This window comes from Mirounga angustirostris, unplaced genomic scaffold (assembly GCF_029215605.1).
Source record: "Mirounga angustirostris isolate CCGP_5_RB_7025 unplaced genomic scaffold, mMirAng1.0.hap1 SCAF_14, whole genome shotgun sequence".
Taxonomy (NCBI): Eukaryota; Metazoa; Chordata; class Mammalia; order Carnivora; family Phocidae; genus Mirounga; species Mirounga angustirostris.
This window is the reverse complement of record NW_026991722.1, coordinates 76,366,462-76,378,727: the sequence shown is the minus strand read 5'-3', so window position 1 is coordinate 76,378,727 and position 12,266 is coordinate 76,366,462. Positions and strand designations below refer to the sequence as shown.

The 12,266-nt window shown below is 42.1% G+C and overlaps 1 protein-coding gene across 6 annotated transcripts in view; it reads left to right on the top strand.

The window, feature by feature from the left end:
* HECTD4 (HECT domain E3 ubiquitin protein ligase 4) overlaps positions 1–12,266 on the top strand; it is a 192,843-nt gene that overhangs the window by 99,170 nt on the left and 81,407 nt on the right. For 3 of the 6 annotated variants that reach the window (XM_045887621.3, XM_045887620.3, XM_045887619.3), the window contains exons 21-32: positions 869–1,067; positions 3,191–3,310; positions 4,428–4,532; positions 5,611–5,774; positions 6,351–6,584; positions 7,575–7,767; positions 8,169–8,273; positions 8,773–8,861; positions 9,246–9,421; positions 11,434–11,569; positions 11,683–11,824; positions 11,941–12,107. In XM_045887621.3, the coding sequence (XP_045743577.2) occupies positions 869–1,067; positions 3,191–3,310; positions 4,428–4,532; positions 5,611–5,774; positions 6,351–6,584; positions 7,575–7,767; positions 8,169–8,273; positions 8,773–8,861; positions 9,246–9,421; positions 11,434–11,569; positions 11,683–11,824; positions 11,941–12,107 (1,830 nt within the window). Of the gene's footprint in view, positions 1–868; positions 1,068–3,163; positions 3,311–4,427; positions 4,533–5,610; positions 5,775–6,350; positions 6,585–7,574; positions 7,768–8,168; positions 8,274–8,772; positions 8,862–9,245; positions 9,422–11,433; positions 11,570–11,682; positions 11,825–11,940; positions 12,108–12,266 lie in introns of all 6 variants that reach the window. The other 3 variants (XM_045887617.3, XM_045887616.3, XM_045887622.3) reach the window with 1 other exon arrangement.

Sequence of the window (12,266 nt, the reverse complement as noted above, 5' to 3'; positions counted from 1 at the left end):
AACACTGATCAGAAAGGAACGATTTTTTGCGTTTCTCTGGAACAGGGTGCTATGCAGCTGAGCTTTGTGCAGTGACGAAACTTTGCAACTTTGTTGTCCAGTACCATCCGCCATAGCCACATGCTGTTACTGATGACCATCAGTGTGGCTGATGTGATCTAGAAACTGAATTTTCAATTGTATTTATTTCAGATTGAATTTAAATGGCCGCATTTGACTAAGTGGCCACCATATGGGCTAGGGCAGAGCTGAAAAAAGAGTGTTGATTCCACAACAGCTAAGTGTTGGTTGTAGGAGTTTGTATGCCACAGCCTTGGGCTGTGAAGTCCTTGAGAGTTTAATTACAGTAGATAAGAGGACTTTGAAGGCACTTTTCTTTAGTAAAAATTACAGTAAAAACTAGTCACATAGATTCATGGAGTTTTCAACAATTGACGTTTAGATAAGAACAATAGGGACCTTGATAGGGCAGGATACTAATCCTGTGGGATTTGGAAAGTGACCAATCTTAAGGGTCCTTTGTAGCATCTTTTTTTTTTTTCCCTGAGTAACTTGAAATGAGAGTTGGTGAGGTCCTTTCCTGGATATGAATTGGGCTTTCCTTCTTGAAAAGAGAGGGGGAAAAAATGCAAATACATTGTCTAACAACAAAAAAGAAAGAAAGAGCCTTAAATATAGGAGTTTTTAAAATGTTTCTGATCGCCACTGATACCTAGCATTTAAAAGCCGCAAGGATAAAAAATAAAATCTGCAAGGATGTGGAAAAGTAAAGCAAAATTTCTGAACCTTTTATATTTTACTATGTGTACATCTCCTTTTTCCTCTCCTCGCTGCTAAGCTAAATCACTTTCTCTCTGTCTGGTTTTAGGATGCTGGAAGAGAAGGAAGAGCCAGGCTTTCTCACTGGTTTAAAGATTCCTGCTCCATGGGCTGCTGGGAAGACTGTGGAAACAGTCCACCCTGTCAGAGACAACTATAAATTTAAAGAAACTGTCCACATCCCAGGAGCTCGCTGCCTGTACCTTAGATTTGATAGCAGATGCTCTTCACAATATGACTATGACAAAGTAAGCAAGACTGGCTTTGTACTGGCTCCACCTCCAATAAGCTGATTTCTTAGATGCTTCTTATTTTTCTTTGCTCCTGGTCACCATTCTTGACTTACTTCTGTCTGCAGATGTCTCTTTGGAGAACTTTAAGATATGCCTTGAAGGATAGTGGTTGGGAAATTAAAGAACCAGCAGCTCTGTGTTCTAAGAACTGTATTTTCATGACATGCTGAAAGTGTACTTTTGTAAGCTTTCAAAAAGTTTAGATCTGAGTCAGAGGAAATTTTCCTTACTGCTTACCTATTGCCTTCCTTCTGTGCTTGGAGTTCCTGTAGACAGGCGATGTCCATTCATCTAGAAAGTTCTTACTGCCCAATTCTGGGGCTTCTCATGTATTCTTTGGGAGAAGGTGGCCTTTTAGAAGAGTTTCAGATGTGCTAGGATCTGTTTTATTTTTATTTAAGTTATTTTTTCTTTGTTGTCAGCACCTCCAGGCCCACGTAGATTTTGAAAAAGAGTAGTTTCCAACCTAGTGGCTTAACAGTTTTAAGTGAAAGGAAACATTTGAGGGGTTGTAGTATTTTTTTTCTGTTTATATTGTTGCATTGCAAACTGCCATGTTGAACTCAGGAGGAAAGGTGAATGAACTTGTGACACATAAGCTTATACAAGAACAGCTGAAGGATTATTGCATAGCTTTGTACATATACAGGACTACATTTATGTAGATTTTTAGCTATCCGTTGTCTCCTCTGTGAACTGTATAAGGGCAAAGATCTTAAATCCCTTCTGGGGAGATTCGTAAGTGAAAAATAAAGGACTTCTTAATGGTATATACTCTGAGATGGTGAGACACATCACTGAGCAAATTATAGAATCCTCTTTCCCATCATCTTTTAGGGTAGTGAAAACTCCCAGGTGTCCAGAGGGGTTTAAGGCTTGCCTCCAAAACTCACTTTAGCTTGAGGCAAGAGAATTTAGAAAATGGTCTTTGGTAGGCCTTTCAGAGAATAAATCTCCCGCCATCAGCCTCCCCCTCTTCATAGTTCCTGTCATCAGCTACCCCCATTTCCTACATTTAAGTGCTATGACTGTTTAAAATAGAAATGGAGAGATTGGCATATCAGTTGGTGTAATTTTGTTTCTCCTTTAAAACCAGTAATGTGCATCTTCTGACGTATGCTAGCCAGCACCTGCAGTGGGCATCATTGCTCAGTGTGGAGGCACAAGGAGATGTACTCCACAGATAAAAGTAACATTTACTTTTCCAGTGGTCCCGGTTGGTGTCAGCAAAAGGTCCAACAGGGTAAGAGAGCACACCATGATACACGTCAAGGGTTAGAAGCATAGCTTCTAGATCCACACTGAGCTCTCTTGGGTAGTCAGAGGTGGTCAGAGTGCATGTTCGAAGACAGGATTTGGTATTTACAGAACCCAGAGCCTCATTCTTCCAGTGGAAGTATTTGAATGCCAAATGACCTCTAAATGTTTCTCCTGCATATTAGAAAGTTGGTTAATTGGATTTAAATAAATAATCTTTATTGAAGAAAAGTATTGACACGTGAAAACTGACCCAAGAAGCTGCAGCCCCCTTTCTGGCCTAAATATGTGTCATTTTCTTTTTATACCATTAAGCAACATTCTAAAGATATATGGCTTATTTTCCATTTGTTGCATTTTTAAAAATCCTCATTCATTGACTTTTTGGTTTTTGTGTATGTGTGTGTGCTTTTTTTTTTTTTGCCTTTATTTCATTGTGTTAGATATAACCATCTTTCCATCTGTATTTGCTCACTTTAATTTGGGGGAGGACTGAAGGGGACAAACTGTACCTGTTATTAATGAGTTAGATGTCATTACTTGGCATTAAAATCACTACTTAAAACCTATATATGTGTACTAGCTGGGTAGAACTATGTTAACATGAGGTTCCCTAGGCAATTAAATCGTGGCAAGAGTCATTGTACCCAAATTAGTATCAGTTGTACCTTAAAAATCAGGGAATATTAGTTCTATAATAACGACACCAGTGCCTGGTTATAAATATGTTTTTAAACAAACTTTTTTTTGCAGCCTTTTTATTTGTAGATGTTGTTTTTGTTTTTCTTTTACAGTCTAACAGTGTATTTTCTGTTTTGAAGTTGGTGATATATGCGGGGCCTAACACAAACAGTAGGAAGGTTGCTGAGTATGGAGGCAACACACTGGGATATGGCAGCCGTAGTGTCTTAGGAACTGGCTGGCCCAAAGACTTGGTGAAGGTATGGTATCCAGTCAGATCCACTTCCTAGAAAAGAAAAATGAACTCCCATTCCCTCTGGGCCTGAGTATTAACTCCAATTCCAGACAGAAACATTGTCCGTGGGTGCTTTTGTTGAGCTGGGGCTGTCTTGCCAGGCCTGGAAACTCAACTACCTCGTTCAGAATGACCGTCCTTTAACTTGTAGGGCCTCAGACCCCTGTCCGCTCCAGAACTGGGATCCATTCTCCAGGGACTGAGTGCTCACAGCATTTCCTTCCCTGTCCATTAAAAGGCCTGCTAGTTCTTCCAGCTTGCTTCTTCTCTGCCCTCTCCTGTGATGGGTATCCTAGAACCACAGGGCCATTGCAGTTTAGAAATGTGGAGTCAGTGTTTTCAAAACGAATTGGGGCCTCTGGAGCAATACTAATGATCCATCCTCAAATTGATGAGATACCAGTCATGCTTTGTAATCGGGGCCCTGGAACTACAACATATCTACCTAGAATATGAGTATGAACTGAAACGCCCACTAAAACCTGTAAACCTCTCCAGAGTCTGTCTTGGAGCCTTGATCTCAAATGCATTACGTATCCTCTTTAATTCAGCCACAGACAGCAAGTTACATCTAGGCGTATAGTCTGGATGTATCCAAATCCCCGTCAGCACGACACTTTTAATTGTTCTTTCATTTCCTACATTTTGTTTCTTACTCGTGGTGTTGGTTCTGCAATACAGAGCAAGGTCTTCCAGCACTCTGTGTTCTTCAAGATATGGGCCGTTTGCCTGCCCTACCAGGACAAGTGAGGTGGTGAAGTGGACAGGGGGAGGGCAGAAAGAATAGAAGTCTGAGGAATTTATTGAAATTATGCTCAAGATTTAATCTTTACTGTGATCCTGCTATTGGGCAGTCGTGGCCCATTTCACAGATGCCTCGTCCCCAGACCTACCTGGTCAGGAGAGACACCTGAAAGGTTGGTGTCCAGATGAGGGGATGGAATTTGAGTCAAGCAAGTGATTGAGAAAAGGAGTGAAATATTGCTGTGGTCCTTTTGAAAGTAAATCTCTGAAATTCATTGCTCTCTTGAAAATCATGTGTCTTGTTTTTAAAGTGTATTTTCCCCCCCTTAAATTTTAAGGTGGAAGGAGATACAGTCACCTTCTCCTTTGAAATGAGAAGTGGCCGTGAACACAACACTCCCGATAAAGCTATGTGGGGCTTTGCTTGCACAGTTCGCGCTCAGGTACTTGAATCTAACCACTGCTGTGGGCATAATGTACTTTCTCCTGTGTGCCTCGGTTACATACATCATATTTGCCCTGGAAACAGGGCAGAATATGAGCTGCGGTTTCATCCATCTCTTCCATTTGGCATTCGTAGACTATCACAAGTAGTAGTTTTTTGGAATAAAACTAGCTGTGACCTAAAATCCATTCAACAGCACAGAAAGAATCCATTGCTAGGGGCTCCGTCTTCAAAGCCTGGAGAGGTGATCTGCCTCCAGCATCTTTCCATAGGGCGAAGAAGACTCGAACACCTAATAGAAGTAAGCACTGGGACTCTGGGTTTTTAGAGTAGTGGGATCAGATTTTCATTCTATTCTCAACGGCTCATCTTGCTAGTCTAGGTCTGTCTCTGCTTAATTACATGTGTTACACGCTGTATATGGGTTTAATCTACTCCTTTTAATGTTACCAAATAGTTACTTTCCCCCAGGATTCTAGGTAAATTCTTTTCCCACCTGGGGTTAAAAAACAAAAACAAAAACAAGTATTAGGAGTTCTTCTAACCCCTTCAGTTGCCTGATTTGTAAAACCTATTTTAGACTTGGAGATTGCTTGAGTTTAACCAAACTAACACACTCTAGAGTGAAAGTGTCTACTAGAATGAAAGCTCTGTGAGGGCGGGAATCTTTTTTCTCTGCTGTATCTCAAGCACCGAGAATGATACGCTCAGATATTTGTTGAATGAATTCAGTATAAGGGATTGACAATATCTTGGTTCGAGCACAGGATGGAGGTGACAAGGATAGGCACAGCAGAGAGGAATCCATCCAAAGAATCCTGCATGAGATTTGTGCTGTCTCTAATACGGAGTCTTATCAGCTCTTCTCTCTCCAGAATTGTGTTGAGACTTCACTCTGTGGTCATTGCCCCGTGCCACCATCTTTCTCCTCATGGTGTTGGGGACTGTCCTTGTGTCCGAGAGCAGTGACACATGATGCTGCTCCGTGAGCCCCTGTGGTCAGTGCGGTGCAGCCCAGGTGCAGGTGCTCGGCTGTGCACACTGACCAGTGTGGTTTGCCCCTCTCTGTGTTGTAGGAGTCGTCGGAGGATGTGTCGGGAGGCTTGCCCTTTCTGGTAGACCTGGCTTTAGGTCTGTCTGTGTTAGCTTGTTCCATGTTGAGAATCCTGTACAATGGACCAGAAATCACCAAAGAAGAAGAAGCCTGTCAGGAGCTATTGCGGTCCAAACTTTTACAAAGGTAAAAGGCTCAGATAGGACTAGTTTTGCTCACAGAGGAAAATGGACTTCGTGTGGAAAACTACTTTTAGTACATTTCCCAGCTCATTGTGCAGACTGCCTGACAATCCCATAGGTGTCATTGTCATTAAGAAAGAAGGTGAAAATTACAGCAAAGTGCCTTCTGGCCCTTACTTTACTAAATTTGAAATTACAGCCTTGAGTGCATAAGCTTTTCTCCAACCCACATATTGTATAATTAAATTAAAGGATCCCCAAAAGGAGGAGTAGATGAGTGATAAAGCAAACCTATCAAAATGTTTATTCTAGAATCTAGGCGGTGGGTATATGGGCATTATCCAATGGATGCTTTCAACTTTTCTGTAGATTTAAAACTTTTCATAATAAAATGTTGGGGAGGAGGTAGATTCCCAAAGATGTGGTTTCATTTAACGCTCATGTTCCTTTGGCCTCTGGAGAATGTTTGATGAATATTTAACACGTGATGTGATCCTTCGTATATTTGATGTATCTGCAAGCTTTCCATGGCTTTCCAGTTGGAAGAGGAAATGAAGGAGCCCCTTTTCTGTCTGTTCAGGTGCCAATGGCAGGTGGAGGCCAATGGCGTGATCTCTCCTGCCCTTACTCCAAGCCCATCTCCACTGCCACTGACCATCGAGGAAGACAGAGAATTCACCTACCCCTCTGACGTCCTCGTGCCTCCCGTTGGAAACTACTTTGACCTGCCCCGGATCAGGCTGCCTCCAGGAATCATGATAAAGCTCAGGGAAATTTCTGGGCGTGCTAGACCTCAATTCAGACCAAGTATAAAGTATGTTGCTAAGTAGTGCGCTATTTTTCCCATTGGGAAAAAAAAAGGTTTAAACAATGGGAGGGGGTAAATTTCTTCTCCTGGTCTAGCAAATGAACCTTTAATTTTACATTTACTTAATGAACGCTAACCACGTACTCTGGGGAGTCCCCTCAGGTGGTATTCCAGGCCATCGGGTGTCAAGGTGTGGGCCCCCAGTCAGCAACAATAGCAACACCTGAACCCTTGTTAGCTCTTGGGCCCCATCTCACACCTGCTGGATCCGAACCTCTGAGGATGGGGCCCAGGTTTTGACAAGTTTTCCATAGGATTCTGAAGCATGCTAAAGCTTGACAAGTTCTAGGTTTTTCTCAGGTGGTTTGACTGTCTACTCGAAGTCCTCAACTTTGGTTTTCTTAGTCCAGAGAGAGATGGTGAGGGGTCTTTCATCTGGAGTATGAGGTCAGGCACTTATAAATGTCTTTGTGGTCTTCTTGCTTAAAGTCTGTTTGGTGGCCTCTGCGCGGTCTTCTGAAGCATGATTGGCCTTCAGAGAGAAAAAATTTAAGGATAGTTGAAATTTAAAATGAAAAAATACAGAAACACAATTCGTTTTCAGCCCAACATCCATATGTATGAGATACCACAAGCCATGGTACTGCGTAAAATTAATTGGCACATAAATGGTGCCAAAGATCTTTTGTTAGTCTTAGACCTCTTCCAGCTTTAATATGACTCTAGCTCAAAATATAAAATTAAAGAAAATGGAGTCTCTTTAAATTTGATTTTCACTTTATCAGCTGATGTCAGTTTTGTCAGTTAAACATACTAAGTTATTGCCAACTTGATATGAAAGCCATCATAATGTTCATGCCTCTTTATTGTAATAAAGAAGGTATGGTGAATATTTAATGTATTTAAATCAAAGCCTACACTCCTCAACCTACTGAATACAGGATTGGTAACTTGAGAGCATGGCATCTACCTGACTAGTTTCTATTGTAATCACAGAGAAGTGATTCAGCCAGACGTGATGGAGGAAATGGTGGTATCATGTGTTATTAAGCACTTGAACTTGGTTGATGCACTGCAGTCCCTAATAAATTTCCAGTATCAAGAAGAACATGCTGAGGAATATGACTTACTGTGTAAAATTATGGGAGAGACCTTCAAGAAACTCAATGCCATGGAGAGACAGCTGCAGGTAAGTGAAGGCTAACGTGTTTAGATTTCTCAAGTGTCGGAAATAATTTCTTTCCTAGAAATTTAATCAAGTTTAAAAAGTGACCTGAAGGGGCGCCTGGGTGGCCCAGTTGTTAAGCGTCTGCCTTCGGCTCAGGTCATGATCCCAGGGTCCTGGGATCGAGCCTCTCATCGGGCTCCCTGCTCAATGGGGAGTCTGCTTCTCCCTCTCCCACTCCCCCTGCTTGTGTTTCCTCTCTCGCTGTGTCTCTGTCAAATAAATAAATAAAATGTTAAAAAAAAAAAAAAAAGGTGACCTGAAGTTTTAAAAAGTTACGACTAAAATTTCCAAGTTTGCAGAGTGCACTTGTTTTTATTTTACGTCTCTTCTCATATTGTTTTGTTTTATAATGTATCTATCAGAGTGTTGCAGAATTGGAGCAGAAATGGCAAAGCGAGGTTGATGATGCCATGCAAGGGAAGCTAGAGAACAACATGCCTTTCTTCTATGATTACCATTTCAATGAGGTGAGCAAGTTATGTGATTTATCATTGGTATTTACAGTGCAAAGGCACATATCGTGTGTGGGGGGGGGGCGGGGGGGTATGTGTGGAGAGACCAAGTAACATTACCTGTTAAAATGTTGCACATGCCAAAATGTACCCATTCTTTACAAAGGTTAAATAAAATTAGATCAGCATATCAATAACACAAATATAAATTATTAAGTTGTTTTTAACTGATTGATAGTTTTACCATCATTATCAAATTTTGCTTGCCAGCTTTAGGAAATGAAGGGTAGTTATTTATAAGCACTGAAGAAGTCCCCAGAAAGTAGTCGATGCCATTTGTAATCATTAAAATATCAAAGAATAACTTACAAATGTGCTCTGGCATAGAAATACGGACCAGAGGTGTTGGGGTTTTTTTTCTCCCCCTAAAATTCTCTGTTCCTTTTAACATGAACAGTAAACTCACTTTTTGCAGATCCTGCCTACCATCTTTTCTTGATTTTTCCTTCTTTAGAACAAAATCAAAGAACTAGAACTTTTGTGTTCAATGAGAGAAGTCTCCTTTGATGGAAATGATCTTGAAAACATGGTCCTATCGCTGAGGTTAGTGATGTTAAGAACTGTGTAAAGCTAATTTACTGCCTTGATGCTTAAGACAAAATGATGCTTAAGAAATCTAGTTTCTTAATAGATATTAAAAATCGTATGCATTCACTAAATATTTGAGTTTGAACTCATTTGTAAACTTGGAAATTTTGATTTTGGCCTTCAAAAGTTAGCAGATAGGCATCTGAAACTGGACAAAAGGAACTAAAAGTGGTCCATTTATAACCCTGCTCTCTCTGCTAGGGAAAGGGGAAGGGGAGTGATGTTTATCAGGTTTCTTTTGCTTAGTTTCCCTCTATCTTCTCGTATCCTTTGTAATTAAAAAACGCTGGTTTTGGTGAACCTGAGAACGACTAAATGCACATCAGCCTTTCTTTATAGGGAGAAGTTCCTGCAAGAAGTGAATTCTCTCATACAGAAACCCTCGCACCCACTGGCGAAAACGAAGACGTTGGTGAAGAGTTTAATGAACCGAGCCGAGCTGCTGTTGCATGTCACCATCTCGGCCCAGCCTGGCCTCACGAGAAGCATCTCGGGGACCCCCGCAGAGACACCGGGTACAAAGCCAGCCCCGAGCGGGCGCTCCATACTACTCTGGTCATAAAATACACGTCAGCTACTGAAAGAAAAATCACTCTTGTGTTCTCCTAGGAAGGAGAAAGAGAAGTGCCAACATTTTTTTAGTTTGCCTTTTACTTTTTCCAGCCAAGAGAGACTTTTCATTGAATTCATGTAGTGGTTTGTGAGTCAGCTGAGCATCAGGGGTGTGTCCCCACCTGCCTCATTCAGCTTTTCTTGGGAGCCCAGTGACGTCTATTTTTATAATCTAGTGCCCCTTACTTTGTGTATGGCTTGTCATTTTCATAGTAATGTGTACAATGAGATAGTCAACATTGTGAGTCTTGTAATGCATCATATTTTCCTCTTAAAGGTGAGTTTGCATTGCACCTTTAGTAATTATGTGGAACCTCCTAACATGAATTTTCACTGTTTTCCTGGTCACATTTTAATTGTTAGCCTGAAAGGACATTTCTCAAGGAAATAAATGAGTCTTCTTTCTTAAACTAGATCCCCAACACCTGGCATAGCCCATAATGACAATTGTTAAATCTTCCCTTGAGAGAGCAGGATGAGTAAACCTGAGACTCTGTGTTACCGAACCCCATAGCCTAATGGACATTGCCAAGCAAGCGAACTTGTTTTCATCCCAGCTTGAGTGCCCAGGGCACCCCTCACATGGGAGAGAAGTTTAGGGTGATTCAGGTTTCCGACCCTAATGAAAGGAGACCATTTGCTGAGAATATCAGGGGAAGCGTGCTGAGCGTACAGTATGATCATCTGCTGACCGCGTCCCTGGTCACAAGGCCTTGGTTAGTTAAAGGTCCCATATGGGGGCGCCTGGGTGGCTCAGTTGGTTAAGCGACTGCCTTCGGCTCAGGTCGTGATCCTGGAGTCCCACATCGGGCTCCCTGCTCAGCAGGGGGTCTGCTTCTCCCTCTGCCCTCTTCCCTCTCGTGCTCTCTGTCTCTCATTCTCTCTCTCAAATAAATAAATAAAATCTTAAAAAAAAAAAAAGTCCCATATGAAGACTTAACCACTCAGTAAGGCTGATGATGCTTTCCAAGAGGCTCTTGCCATCAGAGATCATGAACCAATAGTTTGCTGAGCAATAACATCTTCAAAAATTGTTTTTAGACCAAAGCTGCCTAACCATTCTTAAGACAGATTCAAAATAACCTCTTCTCTACTTTTTTTTTCCTTAGATGATCTTTATATGCAGTTTTGTCATCTTCTATTAAAGTGTTCTTTTATGATACAACCATTTCCCTGGATAGTGTAGGAAGGGCCAGATTCTAGCTCAAGCATGATAATTTACTCACACCAACTTGATCAAAACCAAGGTGCCACCAAATGTCAATAAGTCAGCTAAATAAATCTAGGATTGGGGGGGGGGCGGAAAAAGGCTATCTCTGGGGGGAAGAAAATGGATTTGGATTTATTTGAATTAAGAAATTTTTGATTCCAGAAATGACTTTTCTGTCCTCTCTGGCTTTTTAGAATGCTTAAATGAAGGTGAAGTTTGAGAGTTTAGGATATCAAATGAATCTTGCAGCCTTTTTTTTTTTTTTTAACCAAATTTAATAAAAAGATTATAGTTTTTCACACTAAAATAATTTTTAACCCTAATACCTAGGTTTTTAAAAATGGGCCTTAAAATTGTCAGTGTGGGGCGCCTGGGTGGCTCAGATGGTTAAGCGTTTACCTTCGGCTCAGGTCATGATCCCAGGGTCCTGGGATCGAGTCCCACATCGGGCTCCCGGCTCAGCGGGGAGCCTGCTTCTCCCTCTGACCCTCTCCCCTCTCATGCTGTTTCTCTCTCGCTCGCTCTCTAAAAAATAAATAAAATCTTAAAAAAAAAAAAAAATTGTCAGTGTGCTGTGCTAGCTGGTTTGGTGGATGAACTCTCCTAGAAAGCGAAGATACTCTTAGACTGGTAGCATAGCTGTTGTTGCTGTCCTTACAAATCAGACTGCAGGTATGCCAACCTTTTTATTCCTTTCTGTTGCAGCTTGTAAATCAGCTTCAGAAACAAAGGTGATATCTCACGCTGTGCGGCAGCCTGTTTTTCTTCGCAGCATGTCGGCTCCTTCTGACCTGGAAATGATTGGTAATGAAGATTTGGAATTTACTAGAGCAAATCAGAGGTAAATGGCTAATGGCCAAGATTGGATTCCCACATGCAGCTGAATACATTCATCAGAGCATGCTCCCTGAGTGAGTTTGTTTTGTGATCTAGCACCGTTTTGTTTTCCTGTAGGCGGCGCCACGTCACCAGCCACCGCAGCAGCTCCTTTACACTCCTGCAGTCATTGGCCATTGAGGACAGCAGGGACAAGCCCACCTACAGCGTCCTGCTGGGGCAGCTGTTTGCCTTCATCGGCACCAACCCTGACCAAGCCGTAGGTCGTGTTTTGCCGATTACAGAGGAATAGCACCTGACAGCACGAGGTGGGGGGGTTGGGCGCGCCTGTGACAGTCCCCAAGAGTCAGGTGGACTTCTTGTCATGCCTTTCAGGTGTCCAGCAGCAGCTTTCTTTTGGCTGCACAGACGAGGTGGCGGCGGGGGAATACTCGCAAGCAGGCGCTGGTGCACATGCGGGAATTGCTGACGGCCGCTGTGCGCGTCGGGGGCGTGACACACCTTGTGGGTCCAGTGACTATGGTCCTTCAGGGAGGACCCAGGTCAGTTGCTTCTAGTAGTTCATACCGTCCTGGCCAGAGTGGGTGAGAGGCGTTCATTCCAAAGATGACTCTTGAAGCCAGATCATCGATGGTGGTATTTACTAGTGTTTTCCCCTAAAATATTTTATTTTTATTTTGTAAGCGCTCCACAATTTTGTA